Source organism: Leptodactylus fuscus, chromosome 8, assembly GCF_031893055.1.
Source record: "Leptodactylus fuscus isolate aLepFus1 chromosome 8, aLepFus1.hap2, whole genome shotgun sequence".
Lineage (NCBI taxonomy): Eukaryota > Metazoa > Chordata > Amphibia > Anura > Leptodactylidae > Leptodactylus > Leptodactylus fuscus.
This window is the reverse complement of record NC_134272.1, coordinates 97,951,981-97,974,842: the sequence shown is the minus strand read 5'-3', so window position 1 is coordinate 97,974,842 and position 22,862 is coordinate 97,951,981. Positions and strand designations below refer to the sequence as shown.

Below are 22,862 nucleotides of genomic sequence, written 5' to 3'. Positions count from 1 at the left end.
TGGTGTTGGCCGACCACCAAAGTGACAGAGAGGAAAAAGCGAGAACGAAAGGAGAGGGACTCCAGAGCAGACTGAACCCGTGACGGGAGGAGGAGGGGCCTCTGAGCTCTGACAGTTTGGCTAGGTTACGAAATGTGTGACAACATCATTAGGTGGGGCAATGATAGGGCGGGGTCAGAAGGTCGTCGGCGTACCACCTATAGAAAGATCTCCGACCTCTGCATTAGCTCTAATGGTACCTGGCAGAGGGATGTCTAGACCTTATAGATAACGGCACAGACATTTGGGGAGAGCACAATACAGGTTTAGGGGTGTCACCTGAAGATGGAACGCGATCCTTATCACAGTCTCTGCTCTGTCTTGCAACCTGGAGGATAAGCAAAGCCTTCCCCACAAGGACCCATCCTGCCCCTCCCCCATCACAACAGCTTCTCCTACCTTTACAGCTTTGGCCGTCTCCAGCGACTGCTCTGGGGGGATTCCGACCTCTCGGTCTCTGAGGAGCTGCTGGATAAAGTAGGTAATGTCTCTGCCAGCGATAGGGATGTGCTTAATACAACTCCGATGACGTAACCTTCAGCCTGGAAGATACACACAATGGTCAAGGCACATATACGCACACACGCATATACACACACACACACAAAGGCATACACACACACACGACGCATACACACCGATACACGCGCGCGCATACACACGCGCGCGCGCATACACGTTCGCTCCTGACACGGCCCTGGACAGAGATGACGGTTCCCGTAATATTTTGTTGCACAACCTTTTGGGGCAGACGCTGCGATCAGACGATTCCTGTAACTGTAAGTGAGACTTCTGCCCCTCTCAGCAGGGATTTTGGGGGCCCCTCCTCTGCTCCAGTTGTCTCGGGGGTGAAGGGCCTTCTCAAGACAACATGTTTCAGCTCCTTCCATAGGATTTAGGTGCGGCCCATAGAAGCCCCTTCAGAATAGTCCAATGTTCCCCTCTCGGAGGGGGGGGGGTAGCTGTGTTTTGGGTCATTATCCTGTTACCAGACCCAGAACCTGCGGCTGAGACCAAGCTTCCTGACACTGGGCAGCACATTGCTCTCTAGAATCCCTTGATAGTCTTGAGATTTCATTGTACCCTGCACAGATGCAAGACCCCTGTGCCAGATGCAGCCCCAGCACATAACAGCGCCTCCATGTGTCACAGTACGGACAGCCTTCTTCTCAGGATAGGCTTCATTTTTCTGTTGCCATCAGCTGCCCCCCCCCCCCCCGCCATAGGTCTAGAGCTGTCTCCAAGCCATTGCACTGAGGGAGGAGACATTACGACCTCAGGGCTCCGGCCCTGCATACATTGCATACATGACAAGAGACTCCTTCATGTGGTTTACACTAAGAGTCAGTGGGGAGAGGGGCAGACTGAGGGGGCTCCATCTGTGTCACTCATCCCTGCCCCAGTTAATGTCTGTTGCTGTCATACTTAGAAGATGGCGGCAGACACTAACAGTGGTGCGAGCAGAGCCTTAGTATGATACATTGCGGTAGGCACTCAACAGAGTCACCATAAGAACCTGAAATACAAAGCAGCAGAAAGATGGCAGCCAGAGGTGAAGCCTCTAAGGATAGCTACTCACCACCGGAATGACGTGCGTCACACCATCACCGCTGTCTATCACAGTTCCAGTTAGAGTGCGCTCACCAACCTGCCTGGAGGTCCAAGAAGCAGCCAAGCAAGTACAGCCTGGAAAGAAGAGACATCGGGCCTTAGCTTCAGCGGACAGTCCTCCAGCCCGGCAACCGCCCAGTCCCCAGCAGCCCGGCCACCGCCCAGTCCCCCAGCAGCCCGGCCACCGCCCAGTCCCCCAGCAGCCCGGCCACCGCCCAGTCCCCCAGCAGCCCGGCCACCGCCCAGTCCCCCAGCAGCCCGGCCACCGCCCAGTCCCCCAGCAGCCCGGCCACCGCCCAGTCCCCCAGCAGCCCGGCCACCGCCCCAGGTCCCCCAGCAGCCCGGCCACCGCCCAGTCCCCCAGCAGCCCGGCCACCGCCCAGTCCCCCAGCAGCCCGGCCACCGCCCAGTCCCCCAGCAGCCCGGCCACCGCCCAGTCCCCCAGCAGCCCGGCCACCGCCAGTCCCCCAGCAGCCCGGCCACCGCCCAGTCCCCAGCAGCCCGGCCACCGCCCAGTCCCCCAGCAGCCCGGCCACCGCCCAGTCCCCCAGCCGCCGCGGCCACCGCCCAGTCCCCCCAGCCCGGCCACCGCCCAGTCCTCCCAGCAGCCCGGCCACCGGCCCAGTCCCCCAGCAGCCCGGCCACCGCCCAGTCCCCCCAGCAGCCCGGCCCACCGCCCAGTCCTCCAGCCCGGCCACCGCCCAGTCCCCAGCACGCCCAGTCCCAGCAGCCCGGCCACCGCCCAGTCCCCCAGCAGCCCGGCCACCGCCCAGTCCCCCCAGCCCGGCCACCACCCAGTCCCCCAGCCCGCCACCACCCAGTCCCCCAGGCCAGACCACTTACCTGAACGGCTATATACAAGCCCGGGACATTGAAAGACTCAAAACATGATCTCAGCCGTGTACTCCTGTTCTCTGGAGTGTTCAGGGGTGGCTCGGTCTGTGGAGAGAAAAGTGACGCGTCAAAGGACGTAGCAGCAGGGGCAGACAGACTCCCCAATCCTGCGTCCAGTCGTTACGGGCCCCTCTGATGGGTCCGCCTCTCCAGAAGATGCCCTCACCAGAAGGAAATAATGATCTTCTGGCTCAGCTCGCAGATACTTGAAGATAACCTGCTCCATGAAGCGTTCCATCAGATCCCAGTCCTCCACAATGCCGTGACGGATCGGCCACTGTGAAGAGAAGGAACAAAACCTGCAGTCATTCAGAGACAACCCCCCTTCAGTGCGGGGTGCGGTTACTGTGCCCATACCCCTGCCCGCACTATAGGCCATCGTACCTTTGTGGCATAGGTTGGCTTGTCTATGGCCTCATCTCCAATGTAGAAGTCCAGGTCATCCACTCCCTTCATCAGACGCCTCTGAGCCTGCTCTCCAACCTTGGCAGACTCCTTGATGCAATACCTGTAGATATTGTAAGGAGTCATTAACGGGGGAGGGGGGGGGGGGGGCTGCGCACCGCTCTGCAAACCCTAACAGAGAATTATGGGATGGCTCAGAGACTGTGGGAGCGGCCGGGGGCGTCCGACATAAATCATGAGAACAACAACCTCTAGTGTTACACAGAGAAAACCGAAGGGGCGACCATGGCGGAAAGAACCGGGACGGAGGCCCCAATAACGTCCTGCAGCGCTGCCATACAGGGGGGGAAGGAAGAGGTAAAGCTTCTACCCCACCAGACACCTCCGAACCTCTCACGTGTCACCTACATGGCCCCCAATAACGTCTGCAGCGCTGCCATACAGGGGGGGGAAGGAAGAGGTAAAGCTTCTACCCCACCAGACACCTCCGAACCTCTCACGTGTCACCGTACATGGCCCCAATAACGTCCTGCAGCGCTGCCATACAGGGGGGGGAAGGAAGAGGTAAAGCTTCTACCCCACCAGACACCTCCGAACCTCTCACGTGTCACCTACATGGCCCCCCAATAACGTCCTGCAGCGCTGCATACAGGGGGGGGAAGGAAGAGGTAAAGCTTCTACCGCCCACCAGACACCTCCGAACCTCTCACGTGTCACCTACATGGCCCCCAATAACGTCCTGCAGCGCTGCCATACAGGGGGGGGAAGAGGTAAAGCTTCTACCCCACCAGACACCTCCGAACCTCTCACGTGTCACCTACATGGCCCCCAATAACGTCCTGCAGCGCTGCCATACAGGAGGGGGAAGGAAGAGGTAAAGCTTCTACCCACCAGACACCTCCGAACCTCTCACGTGTCACCTACATGGCCCCCAATAACGTCCTGCAGCGCTGCCATACAGGAGGGGGAAGGAAGAGGTAAAGCTTCTACCCCACCAGACACCTCCGAACCTCTCACGTGTCACCTACATGGCCCCCAATAATGTCCTGCAGCGCTGCCATACAGGGGGGAAGGGAAGAGGTAAAGCTTCTACCCCCACCAGACACCTCCGAACCTCTCACGTGTCACCTACATGGCCCCCAATAACGTCCTGCAGCGCTGCCATACAGGGGGGGGAAGGAAGAGGTAAAGCTTCTACCCACCAGACCACCCTCCGAACCTCTCACGTGTCACCTACATGGCCCCAATAACGTCCTGCAGTGCTGCCATACAGGGGGGGGAAGAGGTAAAGCTTCTACCCACCAGACACCTCCGAACCTCTCACGTGTCACCTACACGGCCCCCAATAACGTCCTGCAGCGCTGCCATACAGGGGGGGAGGAAGAGGTAAAGCTCCTACCCCACCAGACACCTCCGAACCTCTCACGTGTCACCTACATGGCCCCAATAACGTCCTGCAGCGCTGCCATACAGGGGGGGGAGGAAGAGGTAAAGCTTCTACCCACCAGACACCTCCGAACCTCTCACGTGTCACCTACATGGCCCCAATAACGTCCTGCAGCGCTGCATACAGGGGGGGAAGGAAGAGGTAAAGCTTCTACCCCACCAGGACACCTCCGAACCTCTCACGTGTCACCTACATGGCCCCCAATAACGTCCTGCAGCGCTGCCATACAGGGGGGGAGGAAGAGGTAAAGCTTCTACCCCACCAGACACCTCCGAACCTCTCACGTGTCACCTACATGGCCCCAATAACGTCCTGCAGCGCTGCCATACAGGGGGGGGGGGGGGGGGGGGGGTGGGGGGGAAGGAAGAGGTAAAGCTTCTACCCACCAGACACCTCCGAACCTCTCACGTGTCACCTACATGGCCCCAATAACATCCTGCAGCGCTGCCATACAGGGGGGGGGGGGGAAGGAAGAGGTAAAGCTTCTACCCCACCAGACACCTCCGAACCTCTCACGTGTCACCTACATGGCCCCAATAACGTCCTGCAGCGCTGCCATACAGGGGGGGGGGGGGGGGGGGAGGAAGAGGTAAAGCTTCTACCCCACCAGTCACCTCCGAACCTCTCACGTGTCACCTACATGGCCCCCAATAACATCCTGCAGCGCTGCCATACAGGGGGGGAAGGAAGAGGTAAAGCTTCTACCCCACCAGACACCTCCGAACCTCTCACGTGTCACCTACATGGCCCCAATAACGTCCTGCAGCGCTGCCATACAGGGGGGGAAGGAAGAGGTAAAGCTTCTACCCCACCAGACACCTCCGAACCTCTCACGTGTCACCTACATGGCCCCAATAACATCCTGCAGCGCTGCCATACAGGGGGGGAAGGAAGAGGTAAAGCTCCTACCCCACCAGACACCTCCGAACCTCTCACGTGTCACCTACATGGCCCCAATAACGTCCTGCAGCGCTGCCATACAGGGGGGGGAGGAAGAGGTAAAGCTTCTACCCCACCAGACACCTCCGAACCTCTCACGTGTCACCTACATGGCCCCCAATAACATCCTGCAGCGCTGCCATACAGGGGGGGGAAGGAAGAGGTAAAGCTTCTACCCCACCAGACACCTCCGAACCTCTCACGTGTCACCTACATGGCCCCAATAACGTCCTGCAGCGCTGCCATACAGGGGGGGGAAGAGGTAAAGCTTCTACCCCACCAGACACCTCCGAACCTCTCACGTGTCACCTACATGGCCCCAATAACATCCTGCAGCGCTGCCATACAGGGGGGGGGGGGAGGAAGAGGTAAAGCTTCTACCCCACCAGACACCTCCGAACCTCTCACGTGTCACCTACATGGCCCCAATAACGTCCTGCAGCGCTGCCATACAGGGGGGGGAAGAGGTAAAGCTTCTACCCCACCAGACACCTCCGAACCTCTCACGTGTCACCTACATGGCCCCAATAACGTCCTGCAGCGCTGCCATACAGGGGGGGAAGGAAGAGGTAAAGCTTCTACCCCACCAGACACCTCCGAACCTCTCACGTGTCACCTACATGGCCCCCAATAACGTCCTGCAGCGCTGCCATACAGGAGGGAAGGAAGAGGTAAAGCTTCTACCCCACCAGACACCTCCGAACCTCTCACGTGTCACCTACATGGCCCCAATAACGTCCTGCAGCGCTGCCATACAGGGGGGGGGGGGGAAGGAAAAGGTAAAGCTTCTACCCACCAGACACCTCCGAACCTCTCACGTGTCACCTACATGGCCCCAATAACATCCTGCAGCGCTGCCATACAGGGGGGGAAGGAAGAGGTAAAGCTCCTACCCCACCAGACACCTCCGAACCTCTCACGTGTCACCTACATGGCCCCAATAACGTCCTGCAGCGCTGCCATACAGGGGGGGGAGGAAGAGGTAAAGCTTCTACCCCACCAGACACCTCCGAACCTCTCACGTGTCACCTACATGGCCCCCAATAACATCCTGCAGCGCTGCCATACAGGGGGGGGAAGGAAGAGGTAAAGCTTCTACCCCACCAGACACCTCCGAACCTCTCACGTGTCACCTACATGGCCCCCAATAACGTCCTGCAGCGCTGCCATACAGGGGGGGAAGGAAGAGGTAAAGCTTCTACCCCACCAGACACCTCCGAACCTCTCACGTGTCACCTACATGGCCCCAATAACGTCCTGCAGCGCTGCCATACAGGGGGGGGAAGAGGTAAAGCTTCTACCCCACCAGACACCTCCGAACCTCTCACGTGTCACCTACATGGCCCCCAATAACGTCCTGCAGCGCTGCCATACAGGAGGGAAGGAAGAGGTAAAGCTTCTACCCACCAGACACCTCCGAACCTCTCACGTGTCACCTACATGGCCCCAATAACGTCCTGCAGCGCTGCCATACAGGGGGGGAAGGAAGAGGTAAAGCTTCTACCCCACCAGACACCTCCGAACCTCTCACGTGTCACCTACATGGCCCCAATAACGTCCTGCAGCGCTGCCATACAGGGGGGGGAAGGAAGAGGTAAAGCTTCTACCCACCAGACACCTCCGAACCTCTCACGTGTCACCTACATGGCCCCAATAACGTCCTGCAGCGCTGCCATACAGGGGGGGAAGGAAGAGGTAAAGCTTCTACCCCACCAGACACCTCCGAACCTCTCACGTGTCACCTACATGGCCCCAATAACGTCCTGCAGCGCTGCCATACAGGGGGGGAAGGAAGAGGTAAAGCTTCTACCCACCAGACACCTCCGAACCTCTCACGTGTCACCTACATGGCCCCAATAACGTCCTGCAGCGCTGCCATACAGGGGGGGAAGGAAGAGGTAAAGCTTCTACCCCACCAGACACCTCCGAACCTCTCACGTGTCACCTACATGGCCCCAATAACGTCCTGCAGCGCTGCCATACAGGGGGGGGGGGGGGGAAGGAAGAGGTAAAGCTTCTACCCACCAGACACCTCCGAACCTCTCACATGTCACCTACATGGCCCCCAATAACGTCCTGCAGCGCTGCCATACAGGGGGGGAAGGAAGAGGTAAAGCTTCTACCCAACCAGGACACCTCCGAACCTCTCACGTGTCACCTACATGGCCCCAATAACGTCCTGCAGCGCTGCCATACAGGGGGGGGGAGGAAGAGGTAAAGCTTCTACCCCACCAGACACCTCCGAACCTCTCACGTGTCACCTACATGGCCCCAATAACGTCCTGCAGCGCTGCCATACAGGGGGGGGGGGGGGGGGAGGAAGAGGTAAAGCTTCTACCCCACCAGTCACCTCCGAACCTCTCACGTGTCACCTACATGGCCCCAATAACGTCCTGCAGCGCTGCCATACAGGAGGGGGAAGGAAGAGGTAAAGCTTCTACCCCACCAGTCACCTCCGAACCTCTCACGTGTCACCTACATGGCCCCAATAACGTCCTGCAGCGCTGCCATACAGGGGGGGGAAGAGGTAAAGCTTCTACCCACCAGACACCCTCCGAACCTCTCACGTGTCACCTACATGGCCCCAATAACGTCCTGCAGCGCTGCCATACAGGAGGGGGGAAGGAAGAGGTAAAGCTTCTACCCCACCAGACACCTCCGAACCTCTCACGTGTCACCTACATGGCCCCAATAACGTCCTGCAGCGCTGCCATACAGGGGGGGAAGGAAGAGGTAAAGCTTCTACCCCACCAGACACCTCCGAACCTCTCACGTGTCACCTACATGGCCCTGGTAGTGACTGCAGGATACTCACATGATGGGATAATAAACTGGGGCTCGGTGTTCCCGGCGTATCCAAGCTTCGTATACCTGACAAAGACAGAGCAGAAATGGTGAGGAATCTCCGACCCCGAGGAGACTACAAGACCAGGCATGTCCTGCCGAGGGAAGGGTCAGAGCCAGCGTCACTCCCCTCCCCCGCAACTCTAACCACTGCACAGGATGTGGGGCTGAACACGGACCACCACCAAAATCAGGAACAAGAAACCACAAGAGGAGGCCGAGAGCAGGATCCAGCCTGACAGAAAGAACCTAGAGCACCCCCCCCCCCCCGACAGAAAGAATCTAGAGCACACCCCCCCCCCCCGACAGAAAGAACCTAGAGCACCCCCCCCCCCGACAGAAAGAATCTAGAGCACACACCCCCCCCCCGACAGAAAGAACCTAGAGCACCCCCCCCTGACAGAAAGAATCTAGAGCACCCCCCCCCTGACAGAAAGAATCTAGAGCACCCCCCCCCCCGACAGAAAGAACCTAGAGCACCCCCCCGACAGAAAGAACCTAGAGCACCCCCCCGACAGAAAGAATCTAGAGCACACACCCCCCCCCCGACAGAAAGAACCTAGAGCACCCCCCCCTGACAGAAAGAACCTAGAGCACACACCCTCCCCGACAGAAAGAATCTAGAGCACCCCCCCCTGACAGAAAGAACCTAGAGCACACACACCCCCCCCGACAGAAAGAACCTAGAGCACACACCCCCCCCCCCCCCGACAGAAAGAACCTAGAGCACCCCCCCCCCCCGACAGAAAGAACCTAGAGCACCCCCCCCCCGACAGAAAGAATCTAGAGCACCCCCCCCCCGACAGAAAGAACCTAGAGCACCCCCCCCCGACAGAAAGAACCTAGAGCACCCCCCCCCGACAGAAAGAATCTAGAGCACACCCCCCCCCCCCCCGACAGAAAGAATCTAGAGCACCCCCCCCTGACAGAAAGAATCTAGAGCACCCCCCCCTGACAGAAAGAATCTAGAGCACCCCCCCGACAGAAAGAACCTAGAGCACCCCCCCGACAGAAAGAACCTAGAGCACCCCCCCGACAGAAAGAATCTAGAGCACACACCCCCCCCCCGACAGAAAGAACCTAGAGCACCCCCCCCTGACAGAAAGAACCTAGAGCACACACCCTCCCCGACAGAAAGAATCTAGAGCACACCCCCCCCCGACAGAAAGAATCTAGAGCACACCCCCCCCCCCGACAGAAAGAACCTAGAGCACACCCCCCCCCCCGACAGAAAGAACCTAGAGCACCCCCCCCCCGACAGAAAGAACCTAGAGCACACCCCCCCGACAGAAAGAACCTAGAGCACCCCCCCCCCCGACAGAAAGAACCTAGAGCACCCCCCCGACAGAAAGAACCTAGAGCACACCCCCCGACAGAAAGAACCTAGAGCACACCCCCCCCCCCCCGACAGAAAGAACCTAGAGCACCCCCCCCCCCGACAGAAAGAACCTAGAGCACCCCCCCCGACAGAAAGAATCTAGAGCACCCCCCCCGACAGAAAGAACCTAGAGCACCCCCCCTGACAGAAAGAATCTAGAGCACCCCCCCCCCCCGACAGAAAGAATCTAGAGCACCCCCCCCCCGACAGAAAGAATCTAGAGCACCCCCCCCCGACAGAAAGAATCTAGAGCACCCCCCCCCCCCGACAGAAAGAATCTAGAGCACACACCCCCCCCCCCCCGACAGAAAGAATCTAGAGCACCCCCCCCCCGACAGAAAGAATCTAGAGCACACACCCCCCCCCCCGACAGAAAGAATCTAGAGCACCCCCCCTGACAGAAAGAATCTAGAGCACCCCCCCCGACAGAAAGAACCTAGAGCACCCCCCCCGACAGAAAGAACCTAGAGCACCCCCCCCTGACAGAAAGAATCTAGAGCACACACCCCCCCCCCCGACAGAAAGAACCTAGAGCACACCCCCCCCCCGACAGAAAGAACCTAGAGCACCCCCCCCCCCCCCCGACAGAAAGACCTAGAGCACCCCCCCCCCGACAGAAAGAACCTAGAGCACCCCCCCCCCGACAGAAAGAATCTAGAGCACCCCCCCCGACAGAAAGAACCTAGAGCACCCCCCCCCGACAGAAAGAACCTAGAGCACCCCCCCCCCGACAGAAAGAATCTAGAGCACACCCCCCCCCGACAGAAAGAATCTAGAGCACCCCCCCTGACAGAAAGAATCTAGAGCACCCCCCCCCCTGACAGAAAGAATCTAGAGCACCCCCCCCCCCGACAGAAAGAACCTAGAGCACCCCCCCGACAGAAAGAACCTAGAGCACCCCCCCGACAGAAAGAATCTAGAGCACACACCCCCCCCCGACAGAAAGAACCTAGAGCACCCCCCCCTGACAGAAAGAACCTAGAGCACACACCCTCCCCGACAGAAAGAATCTAGAGCACACCCCCCCCCCGACAGAAAGAATCTAGAGCACACACCCCCCCCCGACAGAAAGAACCTAGAGCACACCCCCCCCCCCGACAGAAAGAACCTAGAGCACCCCCCCCGACAGAAAGAACCTAGAGCACCCCCCCCCGACAGAAAGAACCTAGAGCACACCCCCCCGACAGAAAGAACCTAGAGCACCCCCCCCCCCGACAGAAAGAACCTAGAGCACCCCCCCCGACAGAAAGAACCTAGAGCACACCCCCCCGACAGAAAGAACCTAGAGCACACCCCCCCCCGACAGAAAGAACCTAGAGCACCCCCCCCCCGACAGAAAGAACCTAGAGCACCCCCCCCGACAGAAAGAATCTAGAGCACCCCCCCCCCGACAGAAAGAACCTAGAGCACCCCCCCTGACAGAAAGAATCTAGAGCACCCCCCCCGACAGAAAGAATCTAGAGCACCCCCCCCCCCGACAGAAAGAATCTAGAGCACCCCCCCCCCCGACAGAAAGAATCTAGAGCACCCCCCCCCCGACAGAAAGAATCTAGAGCACACCCCCCCCCCCCGACAGAAAGAATCTAGAGCACACACCCCCCCCCGACAGAAAGAATCTAGAGCACCCCCCCCCCCCCCCCCGACAGAAAGAATCTAGAGCACCCCCCCTGACAGAAAGAATCTAGAGCACCCCCCCCCCGACAGAAAGAACCTAGAGCACCCCCCCCGACAGAAAGAACCTAGAGCACCCCCCCCGACAGAAAGAACCTAGAGCACACCCCCCCTGACAGAAAGAATCTAGAGCACCCCCCCCCCGACAGAAAGAACCTAGAGCACCCCCCCCCCGACAGAAAGAACCTAGAGCACCCCCCCCCCGACAGAAAGAACCTAGAGCACCCCCCCCCCCCCCGACAGAAAGAACCTAGAGCACCCCCCCCCCGACAGAAAGAATCTAGAGCACCCCCCCCCCCCCAACAGCAAAATGTCCTACAAAACTCTCCCCACAATATGGAAACTACATAACCAACTGGATGGATGTAAATGAACCTGGGCCCCCTCACCCATTACATATAGAGATCCAGCCCCTCACCCGTTACACATACAGGTCCAGCCCCTCACCCATTACACACACAGGTCCAGCCCCTCACCCGTTACACATACAGGTCCAGCCCCTCACCTGGGGGCCCCTCACCCATTACACATACAGGTCCAGCTCCTCACCTGGGGGCCCCTCACCCATTACACACAGGTCCAGCCCGTCACCTGGGGGCCCCTCACCCATTACACACACAGGTCCAGCCCTCACCTGGGGGCCCCTCACCCATTACACACAGGTCCAGCTCCTCACCTGGGGCCCCCTCACCCATTACATATACAGGTCTGGCCCCTCACCCATTACACACACAGGTCCGGCCCCTCACCTGGGGGCCCCTCACCCATTACACACACAGGTCCAGCCCCTCACCTGGGGGCCCCTCACCCATTACACACAGGTCCAGCTCCTCACCTGGGGCCCCCTCACCCATTACATATACAGGTCTGGCCCCTCACCCATTACACACACAGGTCCGGCCCCTCACCTGGGGGCCCCTCACCCATTACACACACAGGTCCAGCCCCTCACCTGGGGGCCCCTCACCCATTACACACAGGTCCAGCTCCTCACCTGGGGCCCCCTCACCCATTACATATACAGGTCTGGCCCCTCACCCATTACACACACAGGTCCAGCCCCTCACCCATTACACACACAGGTCCAGCTCCTCACCTGGGGGCCCCTCACCCATTACACACAGGTCCAGCTCCTCACCCATTACACACACAGGTCCAGCTCCTCACCTGGGGGCCCCTCACCCATTACACACACAGGTCCAGCTCCTCACCCATTACACACACAGGTCCAGCCCGTCACCTGGGGGCCCCTCACCCATTACACACACAGGTCCAGCCCCTCACCTGGGGCCCCTCACCCATTACACATACAGGTCCAGCCCCTCACCCATTACACATACAGGTCCAGCCCCTCACCCATTACACATACAGGTCCAGCCCCTCACCCATTACACATACAGGTCCAGCCCCTCACCCATTACACACACAGGTCCAGCCCGTCACCTGGGGGCCCCTCACCCATTACACACACAGGTCCAGCCCGTCACCTGGGGCCCCTCACCCATTACACACACAGGTCCAGCCCCTCACCTGGGGGCCCCTCACCCATTACACATACAGGTCCAGCCCCTCACCCTCAGCCTGTCCTCGCCCCTGAACCCCTATACAATGTCATATGTGAGACACATCCGCCCTCACACCGCCTATAGGCACCCGCCATACACCCCTTACGAGCCCGCTTCATCTATCCTACACGCCGCTCTCACCCGGTGCCGCAGTCCACCACACAGGCCGGGAGCCGGGCAGCCATGTCTGAGAACGGGAGCGGCTTCCGCAAAAACTGACAGCAAGATGGCGGCCAACACCCAGAGACAGGAAACCCGAAAAGAATCCCAACCAATCGGATGTCATATGCTGTCTATAGGAGCCAATCAGAACCGCGACAGTAAGAAGCTGTAGCCAATCAACTAAATCAGCAAAGACTTCCTAGAGGAGAAAAGCCAGCCAATCACAGGACAGGACGGAACAGGCTCAGCCAATCCTATTAGAACATTGAAATGGGCGACCAATCAGGAGACGCGGGCTAGCCGTGTCAGGAAAGAAGAATGCGATATGAAGAGGAGACCGAAGAAGAATGCGATATGAAGAGGAGACCGCAGTCAGCCAATCAGAAGCAGCTGGGGGAGGGACTAGCGATTAGCTGCGGATGGACTGCCCGATGTAGAGCCGGCCGTGAATCACGTGATATATCTGTGAGCGCTCAAGCTGTGGCCTGTGAGAGAACTCATTACTGTCATACAGGGCGGCGGAGGGATCATACAGGGCGGCGGAGGGATCATACAGGGCGGCGGAGGGGTCATACAGGGCGGCGGAGGGGTCATACAGGGCGGCGGAGGGGTCATACAGGGCGGCGGAGGGGTCATACAGGGCGGCGGAGGGGGCATACAGGGCGGCGGAGGGGTCATACAGGGCGGCGGAGGGGTCATACAGGGCGGCGGAGGGGGCATACAGGGCGGCGGAGGGGTCATACAGGGCGGCGGAGGGGGCATACAGGGCGGCGGAGGGGTCATACAGGGCGGCGGAGGGGGCATACAGGGCGGCGGAGGGGTCATACAGGGCGGCGGAGGGGGCATACACGGCGGAGGGATCATACAGGGCGGCGAGGGGTCATACAGGGCGGCGGAGGGGTCATACAGGGCGGCGGAGGGGGCATACAGGGCGGCGGAGGGATCATACAGGGCGGCGGAGGGATCATACAGGGCGGCGGAGGGGTCATACAGGGCGGCGGAGGGGTCATACAGGGCGGCGGAGGGGGCATACAGGGCGGCGAGGGGTCATACAGGGCGGCGGAGGGGTCATACAGGGCGGCGGAGGGGTCATACAGGGCGGCGGAGGGATCATGCAGGGCGGCGGAGGGGTCATGCAGGGCGGCGGAGGGATCATGCAGGGCGGCGGAGGGCTCCTTCATGTCATACAGGGCGGCGGAGGGATCATACAGGGCGGCGGAGGGGGCATACAGGGCGGCGGAGGGATCATACAGGGCGGCGGAGGGGGCATACAGGGCGGCGGAGGGGGCATACAGGGCGGCGGAGGGGATCATACAGGGCGGCGGAGGGGGCATACAGGGCGGCGGAGGGATCATACAGGGCGGCGGAGGGATCATACAGGGCGGCGGAGGGGGCATACAGGGCGGCGGAGGGGGCATACAGGGCGGCGGAGGGGGCATACAGGGCGGGCGGAGGGATCATACAGGGCGGCGGAGGGATCATACAGGGCGGCGGAGGGGGCATACAGGGCGGCGGAGGGATCATACAGGGCGGCGGAGGGGGCATACAGGGCGGCGGAGGGGCATACAGGGCGGCGGAGGGGGCATACAGGGCGGCGGAGGGGGCATACAGGGCGGCGGAGGGGTCATACAGGGCGGCGGAGGGGTCATACAGGGCGGCGAGGGGTCATACAGGGCGGCGGAGGGGGCATACAGGGCGGCGGAGGGATCGTACAGGGCGGCGGAGGGGGCGTACAGGGCGGCGGAGGGATCGTACAGGGCGGCGGAGGGGGCGTACAGGGCGGCGGAGGGGTCGTACAGGGCGGCGGAGGGGTCGTACAGGGCGGCGGAGGGATCGTACAGGGCGGCGGAGGATCGTACAGGGCGGCGGAGGGGGCGTACAGGGCGGCGGAGGGATCGTACAGGGCGGCGGAGGGGGCGTACAACGTACAGGGCGGCGGAGGGATCATACAGGGCGGCGGAGGGATCATACAGGGCGGCGGAGGGGGCATACAGGGCGGCGGGATCATACAGGGCGGCGGAGGGGGCGTACAGGGCGGCGGAGGGGGCGTACAGGGCGGCGGAGGGATCGTACAGGGCGGCGGAGGGGGCGTACAGGGCGGCGGAGGGGGCGTACAGGGCGGCGGAGGGGGCGTACAGGGCGGCGGAGGGATCGTACAGGGCGGCGGAGGGGGCGTACAGGGCGGCGGAGGAGGGGCGTACAGGGCGGCGGAGGGGGCGTACAGGGCGGCGGAGGGATCGTACAGGGCGGCGGAGGGGGCGTACAGGGCGGCGGAGGGGGCGTACAGGGCGGCGGAGGGGGGCGTACAGGGCGGCGGAGGGGTCGTACAGGGCGGCGGAGGGGTCGTACAGGGCGGCGGAGGGGTCGTACAGGGCGGCGGAGGGGTCGTACAGGGGCGGCCGGAGGGGTCGTACAGGGCGGCGGAGGGGTCGTACAGGGCGGCGGAGGGGTCGTACAGGGCGGCGGAGGGATCGTACAGGGCGGCGGAGGGGTCGTACAGGGCGGCGGAGGGGTCGTACAGGGCGGCGGAGGGATCGTACAGGGCGGCGGAGGGGTCGTACAGGGCGGCGGAGGGGTCGTACAGGGCGGCGGAGGGGTCGTACAGGGCGGCGGAGGGGTCGTACAGGGCGGCGGAGGGGTCGTACAGGGCGGCGGAGGGGTCGTACAGGGCGGCGGAGGGGTCGTACAGGGCGGCGGAGGGGTCGTACAGGGCGGCGGAGGGATCGTACAGGGCGGCGGAGGGATCGTACAGGGCGGCGGAGGGGGCATACAGGGCGGCGGGATCATACAGGGCGGCGGAGGGGGGCGTACAGGGCGGCGGAGGGGGCGTACAGGGCGGCGGAGGGATCGTACAGGGCGGCGGAGGGGGCGTACAGGGCGGCGGAGGGGCGTACAGGGCGGCGGAGGGATCGTACAGGGCGGGCGAGGGATCGTACAGGGCGGCGGAGGGGGCATACAGGGCGGCGGGATCATACAGGGCGGCGGAGGGGGCGTACAGGGCGGCGGAGGGGCGTACAGGGCGGCGGAGGGATCGTACAGGGCGGCGGAGGGGGCGTACAGGGCGGCGGAGGGGGCGTACAGGGCGGCGGAGGGATCGTACAGGGCGGCGGAGGGGGCGTACAGGGCGGCGGAGGGGGCGTACAGGGCGGCGGAGGGGGCGTACAGGGCGGCGGAGGGGGCGTACAGGGCGGCGGAGGGGGCGTACAGGGCGGCGGAGGGGGCGTACAGGGCGGCGGAGGGGGCGTACAGGGCGGCGGAGGGGGCGTACAGGGCGGCGGAGGGGGCGTACAGGGCGGCGGAGGGGGCGTACAGGGCGGCGGAGGGGGCGTACAGGGCGGCGGAGGGGGCGTACAGGGCGGCGGAGGGGGCGTACAGGGCGGCGGAGGGATCGTACAGGGCGGCGGAGGGATCGTACAGGGCGGCGGAGAGGGATCGTACAGGGCGGCGGAGGGGGCGTACAGGGCGGCGGAGGGGGCGTACAGGGCGGCGGAGGGGGCGTACAGGGCGGCGGAGGGATCGTACAGGGCGGCGGAGGGATCGTACAGGGCGGCGGAGGGGGCATACAGGGCGGCGGAGGGGGCATACAGGGCGGCGGGATCATACAGGGCGGCGGAGGGGGCGTACAGGGCGGCGGAGGGGGCGTACAGGGCGGCGGAGGGGGCGTACAGGGCGGCGGAGGGGGCGTACAGGGCGGCGGAGGGGGCGTACAGGGCGGCGGAGGGGGCGTACAGGGCGGCGGAGGGATCGTACAGGGCGGCGGAGGGGGCGTACAGGGCGGCGGAGGGGGCGTACAGGGCGGCGGAGGGGGCGTACAGGGCGGCGGAGGGATCGTACAGGGCGGCGGAGGGGGCGTACAGGGCGGCGGAGGGGTCGTACAGGGCGGCGGAGGGGTCGTACAGGGCGGCGGAGGGGTCGTACAGGGCGGCGGAGGGGGCGTACAGGGCGGCGGGATCGGCGTACAGGGCGGCGGAGGGGGCGTACAGGGCGGCGGGATCGGCGTACAGGGCGGCGGAGGGGGCGTACAGGGCGGCGGAGGGGGCGTACAGGGCGGCGGAGGGATCGTACAGGGCGGCGGAGGGGGCGTACAGGGCGGCGGGATCATACAGGGCGGCGGAGGGGGCGTACAGGGCGGCGGAGGGATCGTACAGGGCGGCGGAGGGGGCGTACAGGGCGGCGGAGGGGGCGTACAGGGCGGCGGAGGGGGCGTACAGGGCGGCGGAGGGGTCGTACAGGGCGGCGAGGGGTCGTACAGGGCGGCGGAGGGGTCGTACAGGGCGGCGGAGGGGTCGTACAGGGCGGCGGAGGGGTCGTACAGGGCGGCGGAGGGGTCGTACAGGGCGGCGAGGGGTCGTACAGGGCGGCGGAGGGGTCGTACAGGGCGGCGGAGGGGTCGTACAGGGCGGCGGAGGGGTCGTACAGGGCGGCGGAGGGGGCGTACAGGGCGGCGGAGGGATCGTACAGGGCGGCGGAGGGGGCGTACAGGGCGGCGGAGGGATCGTACAGGGCGGCGGAGGGGTCGTACAGGGCGGCGGAGGGGTCGTACAGGGCGGCGGAGGGGTCGTACAGGGCGGCGGAGGGGTCGTACAGGGCGGCGGAGGGGGCGTACAGGGCGGCGGAGGGATCGTACAGGGCGGCGGAGGGGGCGTACAGGGCGGCGGAGGGGTCGTACAGGGCGGCGGAGGGGTCGTACAGGGCGGCGGAGGGGGCGTACAGGGCGGCGGAGGGGGCGTACAGGGCGGCGGAGGGATCGTACAGGGCGGCGGAGGGGGCGTACAGGGCGGCGGAGGGGGCGTACAGGGCGGCGGAGGGATCGTACAGGGCGGCGGAGGGGGCGTACAGGGCGGCGGAGGGGTCGTACAGGGCGGCGGAGGGGTCGTACAGGGCGGCGGAGGGGTCGTACAGGGCGGCGGAAGGGGTCGTACAGGGCGGCGGAAGGGGTCGTACAGGGCGGCGGAGGGCTCATTCGGGTCGTACAGGGCGGCAGAGGGCTCATTCGTGTCATACAGGGCGGCGGAGGCTTCTTCGTGTGATACAGGGCGGCGGAGGCTCCTTCGTGTCATACAGGGCGGCGGCGGGGTCATTCGTGTCATACAGGGCGGCGGAGGGATCATACAGGGCGGCGGCGGGGTCATTCGTGTCATACAGGGCGGCGGAGGGCTCATTCGTGTCATACAGGGCGGCGGAGGGCTCATTCGTGTCATACAGGGCGGCGGAGGCTCCTTCATGTCAAACAGGGCGGCGGAGGGATCATTCGTGTCATACAGGGTGGCGGAGGCTCCTTCATGTCATACATGGCTGCAGAGGGCTCCTTTGTGTCATACAGGGCGGCGGAGACTCCTTCATGTCATACAGGGCGGCGGAGGGGTCATACAGGGCGGCAGAGGGCTCATTCGTGTCATACAGGGCGGCGGAGGGCTCATTCGTGTCATACAGGGCGGTGGAGGGCTCATTCGTGTCATACATGGCGGCGGAGGGCTCATTCGTGTCATACATGGCGGCGGAGGGCTCATTCGTGTCATACAGGGCGGCGGAGGCTCCTTCGTGTCATACAGGGCGGCGGAGGCTCCTTCGTGTCATACAGGGCGGCGGAGGGGTCATACAGGGCGGCGGAGGGCTCATTCGTGTCATACATGGCTGCAGAGGGCTCCTTCGTGTCATACAGGGCGGCGGAGGCTCCTTCGTGTCATACAGGGCGGCGGAGGCTCCTTCATGTCATACAGGGCGGCGGAGGCTCCTTCATGTCATACAGGGCAGCGAGGGCTCCTTCATGTCATACAGGGCGGCGGAGGGGTCATACAGGGCGGCGGAGGGGTCATACAGGGCGGCGAAGGGCTCCTTCATGTCATACAGGGCGGCGGAGGGCTCATTCGTGTCATACAGGGCGGCGGAGGGCTCATTCGTGTCATACAGGGCGGCGGAGGGCTCCTTCGTGTCATACAGGGCGGCGGAGGGCTCCTTCGTGTCATACAGGGCGGCGGAGGGCTCCTTCGTGTCATACAGGGCGGCGGAGGGCTCCTTCGTGTCATACAGGGCGGCGGAGGGCTCCTTCGTGTCATACAGGGCGGCGGAGGGCTCCTTCGTGTCATGCAGGGCGGCGGAGGGCTCATTCGTGTCATACAGGGTGGCAGAGGGCTCATTCGTGTCATACAGGGCGGCGGAGGCTCCTTCGTGTCATACAGGGCGGCGGAGGGATCATACAGGGCGGCGGAGGGGTCATACATGGCTGCAGAGGGCTCATTCGTGTCATACATGGCGGCGGAGGGCTCATTTGTGTCATACAGGGCGGCGGAGGCTCCTTCGTGTCATACAGGGCGGCGGAGGCTCCTTCGTGTCATACAGGGCGGCGGAGGCTCCTTCATGTCATACAGGGCAGCGGAGGCTCCTTCGTGTCATACAGGGCGGCGGAGGCTCCTTCGTGTCATACAGGGCGGCGGAGGCTCCTTCATGTCATACAGGGCGGCGGAGGCTCCTTCATGTCATACAGGGCGGCGGAGGCTCCTTCATGTCATACAGGGCAGCGAGGGCTCCTTCATGTCATACAGGGCGGCGGAGGGGTCATACAGGGCGGCGAAGGGCTCCTTCATGTCATACAGGGCGACGGAGGGCTCATTCGTGTCATACAGGGCGGCGGAGGGCTCCTTCGTGTCATACAGGGCGGCGGAGGGCTCCTTCGTGTCATACATGGCTGCAGAGGGCTCATTCGTGTCATACAGGGTGGCGGAGGCTCATTCGTGTCATACATGGCTGCAGAGGGCTCATTCGTGTCATACAGGGCGGCGGAGGCTCCTTCGTGTCATACAGGGCGGCGGAGGCTCCTTCGTGTCATACAGGGCGGCGGAGGGATCATACAGGGCGGCGGAGGGGTCATACAGGGCGGCGGAGGGCTCATTCGTGTCATACAGGGCGGCGGAGGGCTCATTCGTGTCATACATGGCTGCAGAGGGCTCATTCGTGTCATACATGGCGGCGGAGGGCTCATTTGTGTCTTACAGGGCGGCGGAGGCTCCTTCATGTCATACAGGGCGGCGGAGGCTCCTTCATGTCATACAGGGCAGCGGAGGCTCCTTCGTGTCATACAGGGCAGCGGAGGCTCCTTCGTGTCATACAGGGCGGCGGAGGGCTCATTCGTGTCATACATGGCGGCGGAGGGCTCATTCGTGTCATACAGGGCGGCGGAGGGCTCATTCGTGTCATACAGGGCGGCGGAGGCTCCTTCGTGTCATACAGGGCGGCGGAGGCTCCTTCGTGTCATACAGGGCGGCGGAGGGGTCATACAGGGCGGCGGAGGGCTCATTCGTGTCATACATGGCTGCAGAGGGCTCATTCGTGTCATACAGGGCGGCGGAGGCTCCTTCGTGTCATACAGGGCGGCGGAGGCTCCTTCATGTCATACAGGGCAGCGAGGGCTCCTTCATGTCATACAGGGCGGCGGAGGGGTCATACAGGGCGGCGGAGGGGTCATACAGGGCGGCGAAGGGCTCCTTCATGTCATACAGGGCGGCGGAGGGCTCATTCGTGTCATACAGGGCGGCGGAGGCTCATTCGTGTCATACAGGGCGGCGGAGGGCTCCTTCGTGTCATACAGGGCGGCGGAGGGCTCCTTCGTGTCATACAGGGCGGCGGAGGGCTCATTCGTGTCATACAGGGCGGCGGAGGGCTCCTTCGTGTCATACAGGGCGGCGGAGGGCTCCTTCGTGTCATACAGGGCGGCGGAGGGCTCATTCGTGTCATACAGGGTGGCAGAGGGCTCATTCGTGTCATACAGGGCGGCGGAGGCTCATTCGTGTCATACAGGGCGGCGGAGGCTCCTTCGTGTCATACAGGGCGGCGGAGGCTCCTTCGTGTCATACAGGGCGGCGGAGGGATCATACAGGGCGGCGGAGGGGTCATACAGGGCGGCGGAGGGGTCATACAGGGCGGCGGAGGGGTCATACAGGGCGGCGGAGGGCTCATTCGTGTCATACAGGGCGGCGGAGGGCTCATTCGTGTCATACATGGCTGCAGAGGGCTCATTCGTGTCATACATGGCGGCGGAGGGCTCATTCGTGTCATACAGGGCGGCGGAGGCTCCTTCGTGTCATACAGGGCGGCGGAGGCTCCTTCATGTCATACAGGGCGGCGGAGGCTCCTTCATGTCATACAGGGCGGCGGAGGCTCCTTCATGTCATACAGGGCGGCGAAGGGCTCCTTCATGTCATACATGGCTGCAGAGGGCTCATTCGTGTCATACAGGGCGGCGGAGGGCTCATTCGTGTCATACAGGGCGGTGGAGGGCTCCTTCGTGTCATACAGGGCGGCGGAGGGCTCCTTCGTGTCATACATGGCGGCAGAGGGCTCATTCGTGTCATACAGGGCGGCGGAGGCTCCTTCGTGTCATACAGGGCGGCGGAGGCTCCTTCGTGTCATACAGGGCGGCGGAGGGATCATACAGGGCGGCGGAGGGGTCATACAGGGCGGCGGAGGGGTCATACAGGGCGGCGGAGGGCTCATTCGTGTCATACATGGCTGCAGAGGGCTCATTCGTGTCATACATGGCGGCGGAGGGCTCATTTGTGTCATACAGGGCGGCGGAGGCTCCTTCGTGTCATACAGGGCGGCGGAGGCTCCTTCATGTCATACAGGGCAGCGAGGGCTCCTTCATGTCATACAGGGCGGCGGAGGGCTCATTCGTGTCATACATGGCGGCGGAGGGCTCATTCGTGTCATACAGGGCGGCGGAGGCTCCTTCGTGTCATACAGGGCGGCGGAGGCTCCTTCGTGTCATACAGGGCGGCGGAGGCTCCTTCATGTCATACAGGGCGGCGGAGGCTCCTTCATGTCATACAGGGCGGCGGAGGGGTCATACAGGGCGGCGGAGGCTCCTTCATGTCATACAGGGCGGCGGAGGGGTCATACAGGGCGGCGAAGGGCTCCTTCATGTCATACAGGGCGGCGGAGGGCTCATTCGTGTCATACAGGGCGGCGGAGGGCTCCTTCGTGTCATACATGGCGGCGGAGGGCTCATTCGTGTCATACAGGGCGGCGGAGGGCTCATTCGTGTCATACAGGGTGGCGGAGGCTCCTTCGTGTTATACAGGGCGGCGGAGGGCTCATTCGTGTCATACAGGGTGGCAGAAGGCTCCTTCGTGTTATACAGGGCGGCGGAGGGCTCATTTGTGTCATACATGGCTGCAGAGGGCTCCTTCGTGTCATAGATGGCGGCAGAGGGCTCATTCCTGTCATACAGGGCGGCGGAGGGCTCATTCGTGTCATAGATGGCGGCAGAGGGCTCATTCGTGTCATAGATGGCGGCAGAGGGCTCATTCGTGTCATAGATGGCGGCGGAGGGCTCATTCGTGTCATACATGGCGGCAGAGGGATCATACAGGGCGGCGGAGGCTCCTTCATGTCATACATGGCGGCGGAGGGGTCATTCGTGCCATACATGGCTGCAGAGGGCTCATTTGTGTCATACATGGCGGCGGAGGGCTCATTTGTGTCATACATGGCGGCGGAGGGCTCATTCGTGTCATACATGGCGGCGGAGGGCTCATTCGTGTCATAGATGGCGGCGGAGGGCTCATTCGTGTCATACATAGCTGCAGAGGGCTCATTCGTGTCATAGATGGCGGCGGAGGGGTCATTCGTGTCATACAGGGCGGCGGAGGGCTCATTCGTGTCATAGATGGCGGCGGAGGGGTCATTCGTGTCATAGATGGCGGCGGAGGGCTCATTCGTGTCATACATAGCGGCGGAGGGCTCATTCGTGTCATAGATGGCGGCGGAGGGCTCATTCGTGTCATAGATGGCGGCGGAGGGCTCATTCGTGTCATACATAGCGGCGGAGGGCTCATTCGTGTCATAGATGGCGGCGGAGGGCTCATTCGTGTCATACATAGCTGCGGAGGGCTCATTCGTGTCATACAGG

The 22,862-nt window shown here is 63.0% G+C and overlaps 1 protein-coding gene across 1 annotated transcript in view; it reads right to left on the bottom strand.

Annotated features, from left to right (window-relative positions):
- Positions 1-13,082, bottom strand: part of ACTR3 (actin related protein 3) — a 33,333-nt gene extending 20,251 nt beyond the window's left edge. The window contains 8 exon segments of the mRNA XM_075284745.1: positions 439-560; positions 563-581; positions 1,619-1,725; positions 2,490-2,589; positions 2,711-2,821; positions 2,929-3,052; positions 8,147-8,206; positions 12,935-13,082. Of these exon segments, the coding sequence (XP_075140846.1) occupies positions 439-560; positions 563-581; positions 1,619-1,725; positions 2,490-2,589; positions 2,711-2,821; positions 2,929-3,052; positions 8,147-8,206; positions 12,935-12,978 (687 nt within the window). The 5' untranslated portion in view covers positions 12,979-13,082.
- Positions 13,083-22,862: the final 9,780 nt, after the last annotated feature.